Source organism: Castanea sativa, chromosome 6 (assembly GCF_040712315.1).
Source record: "Castanea sativa cultivar Marrone di Chiusa Pesio chromosome 6, ASM4071231v1".
Taxonomy (NCBI): Eukaryota; Viridiplantae; Streptophyta; class Magnoliopsida; order Fagales; family Fagaceae; genus Castanea; species Castanea sativa.
The window spans coordinates 60715763-60719202 of NC_134018.1; the positions used below are offsets into that span (position 1 = coordinate 60715763).

At 36.6% G+C, this 3440-nt stretch overlaps 1 protein-coding gene across 1 annotated transcript; it reads right to left on the minus strand.

Moving 5' to 3' along the window:
- LOC142641753 (non-functional NADPH-dependent codeinone reductase 2-like) lies at positions 1-2505 on the minus strand. Its single transcript, XM_075816238.1, has 4 exons — positions 2099-2505; positions 801-1044; positions 517-696; positions 1-378 (listed from the first exon to the last, which is right to left on the minus strand). Exons 1-4 carry the CDS (start codon positions 2434-2436, stop codon positions 154-156), a joined length of 987 nt encoding a protein of 328 aa, XP_075672353.1. The 5' UTR covers positions 2437-2505; the 3' UTR covers positions 1-153.
- Between the last annotated feature and the right edge of the window lie 935 nt (positions 2506-3440).

A 3440-nucleotide genomic window follows, 5' to 3' on the forward strand; every position in this document is an offset into this window, starting at 1 on the left:
TTAAGGCTCAAAGGGCTCTTTGCCACTTTATTAAAGATTACTCAAACTCTCGCATCATTTTATCTTATTAAAGCATATTGCTACTAGCAAACTATCTTACAGATGATCAACTATAAGATCTTATTAAAGCATATTGCAATGGCTACAAGTACGTTAAAGTTCTCCATCCCACAGCTCTTCAACGGACTTGTATGGTCCATGAGCGGAAACAAGCATCTCTATAGGCATCATTCGGTGCTGCTTGATTTGACCAATCTTGTCATAGTCGTCCTCTGATAGTTCCCAATCAAATATCTGCAGGTTCTCCTTCAACCTCTCCTTGTTGTAGCTCTTGACTATAGGAGCCGCCCCTTGTTCATAAATCCATCTGAGACAAACCTGCCAATGAACCAAACAATCATAAAGTTAGTTGAACGTATATAGTGTTTTGTGTTTTTTTCCGTAACACACACACCAAATCAGTCTTTTGTATATGAAATTTGACCCTCTGCAATCCTTAAAACTACATAGTAGAACCTGAGCAACAGTCTTTCCGCGAGTTTTCGCAATCTCTTTGAGCACTTCATTGTCAATAACAGCATTGGTGCCCCAACTAGTCCCTTTTGCTCCCAAAGGGGAGTAAGCAGTGACAATGATACCATTTGGCTTGCAAAACTCTGTCAGCTTCTTCTGTTGCCAAACTGGGTTCATCTCCACCTATACAAATGATCATATCCTAATCATCATTGTTTATCTATAGGCCAAATTAAATTTGTGAAAATCACTGTACAGTGATTTTTAAGTTGCTGCAATGGACTCACTTGATTCACTGAAGGTGGGATAGTAGCAAAGGAGAGCAAGTTTTCAAGCTTCTTGCAAGAGAAGTTGCTGACTCCAATGGACTTGGTAAGGCCAAGTCTCTGGCACTCTTCCATGGCCGCCCACACAGACTTGAAATCCATTGGCATAAGGTCCTGTTTATCAAAAGGTAATTCCCTCTTTCCAGGAGTAACAGTGATGGGCATGTGGATCAGATAGAGGTCTAGGTATTCCAGCTGAAGAGTCCTGTACAAATTAGTCATTCAAAAACATGATTTGCTTGAATAGGAATTTAATTAGTTGGTTTTCCATATATGATTGTAAATTGTTCCTGGAAAGTTAGTGATGCAGTTGTGATGCCATAAAAGAGGTTCATGTTAATCATAAAGTCCCCAAAGTATTTTAATCTTTGGCCATGGCCAAGAAGTTTGTAATTTCCCAATTGAAAGTTTCATACATGTTACACCAGAAAAGGAAATTAATCTCTCTACTTAAAATGTATGATTGAAGCCTGACCGTTCCAACTTCTTTTCAACAGATTTTTTTTATAGATACCTGAAAATTTTACCCTTTTTTGTTTTTTTTTTTCGTTTAGCAAAGTAGAAACTCATATCCAATTTCAAACAGGGATAAAAAAAAGGGGGGCCGGTTTGTACACAAGGAGTTCCCATTATGTTATTTTACTAGCCTCACAAAAATGCTCTATACACTATACAGATGTTGCTCGGAAGAAGAAGAACAACAAGAGAAGGATGATTTTTTGGCAAGTGTTGGATGTTACGGGTGTTTGGTACATGTACTTAGAAACTGAAACCATATTTTTGAAAACATGTGTGAAAATTCACGTGGGCGAAAAAGTGTAAAAATATATGTAATGTTTTTAACTGAAAACTTATGTTTGAGTGGGGTACCAAACAGGCTACATATCTCAATAGAATGGACAAGTTGCTTACTTGAAGATAGTCTTGCTATGGATACAGATGTCAGCTAGTTGGTATGTATATATTCTGTTTAATACACGTGTACTAACTAAAGAACAAAAAGACATGTCCGTGCAATTTCTTTGCTTGGTAAACATGCATGCAAAAATGTTGAAACCAATCCACATGAATAAAGTTCTCAAACCATTAAAAATAAATCCAAAAGAATGAAGGAAACGAAATTACGAACACGAGATGGATAATATAAATGCTAATTAATCAAAAAGAGGACCTAAAATGCCAAAAGAATTTAGCAGCTTGATCACAATGTAATTTAAGGCAGGCAGTAGTGTGCTTTGGTTGAGGTTGACAAGACTCACCGAAGTGATTTCTGTAAGGAAGGAAGAACAAGATGAGCATGAGCTTCACTAGGCCAAAGCTTGGAAGTAATGAAGAGATCATCCCGAGAGGCAATAAGACCAAGCCTAAGTGCTTCAGCAATAGCTTCTCCTAAAGCCTGTTCCGACCCATAAAATGAAGCGGTATCAAAGTGTCTGTAACCAAGCTTGATTGACTCCAGCACAGCTGATATCAAGGTGGCACCGTCGTTGTTGTCAGCTGCCGTGCCGAAGCCAATCTTGGGCATAGAAACCGGGCCGGAGGAGGAGCTCAGCTCCATTTTTGGGATTTTAGTAACTGAATTTAGCGAAGTAGTCATGTGTGGAGGGTGGTGGTGAAAGTGAGAGAGAGAGAGAGAGAGAGAGAGAGAGAGAAAACTAAGAATGCGCTGAACCTTGAAGGGTCATTAGTCTTATATATATAGTCTCTCATCAATCCAAATAATTCATCATACCCAGTGACGTCAGTGCTGACAACCGATTAAAACGGTCAAAATAGCTTAACATAACCTTTTGACAAAATTTGTGAAATAGTCATGTGTGGAGGGTGGTGGTGAAAGTGAGAGAGAAAAAAAAAAAAAAAAAAGAATGCGCTGACCTTGAAGGGTCATTTGTCTTATATAGAGGACGTTTGGATCCGCCGTTTGTGCGTCTACGTTTTTGCTTTTTTTTTTTTTTTTTTTTTTACCCAGCAGCTTATTTTGACTTTTCAGCCATGAACAATGCACAAATATACTGTTCATGGGTCCCACAAATTTCACTTTTTAATAACTTTTTCATTAAAAATGGGTCCCACAAAACTATTCATATATTTAAAAATTATTTTGCTACAGTATTTTCAGTTTTCAGTTTTCAGTTTCAGCAAAATAAGTTCTATCCAAACGGACTCATAGTCTCTCATCAATCCCAATAATTCATCATACCCAGTGACGTCAGTGCTCATAACCGATTAAAACGGTGAAAATAGCTTAGCATCACCTTTTGACAAAATTTGTGGGAACTAATACTGTTATGAAAATATTTAGTAATTAATTACTTTTTTTTAAGTACTCGAGTTTTATAAAATCGAATTTTAAATAGTACTTGAGTTTCTAGTTAGTCGTTATTGTAATACTACTAATTTGATTAAAAAAGTAATGTGTTACTCGATATTATTGAAAGTGAATACTTATTTATAATACTCGAGCTTCATATAGTGGAGTATCTTGTTTGTTTTTTTTTTTTTTCCGTCTTTTTCTCTCAAATTCACTACCTATTTATAGCCAAAGTTCAGCCAAAATATTAATAATTATACCAACATGGAACTTGTCAAGTCAAAGAAAGT

What these genes read in the sequence shown, in the direction of transcription:
- LOC142641753 (XM_075816238.1), bottom strand. Translation starts at nt 2,436, where the DNA reads ATGACTACTTCGCTAAATTCAGTTACTAAAATCCCAAAAATGGAGCTG. An exon ending in TCCCACCTTCAGTGAATCAA is followed by an intron (nt 697 to 800) that starts GTGAGTCCATTG and finishes TCATTTGTATAG; the next exon opens with GTGGAGATGAACCCAGTTTG. An exon ending in GCGGAAAGACTGTTGCTCAG is followed by an intron (nt 379 to 516) that starts GTTCTACTATGT and finishes GTTCATTGGCAG; the next exon opens with GTTTGTCTCAGATGGATTTA.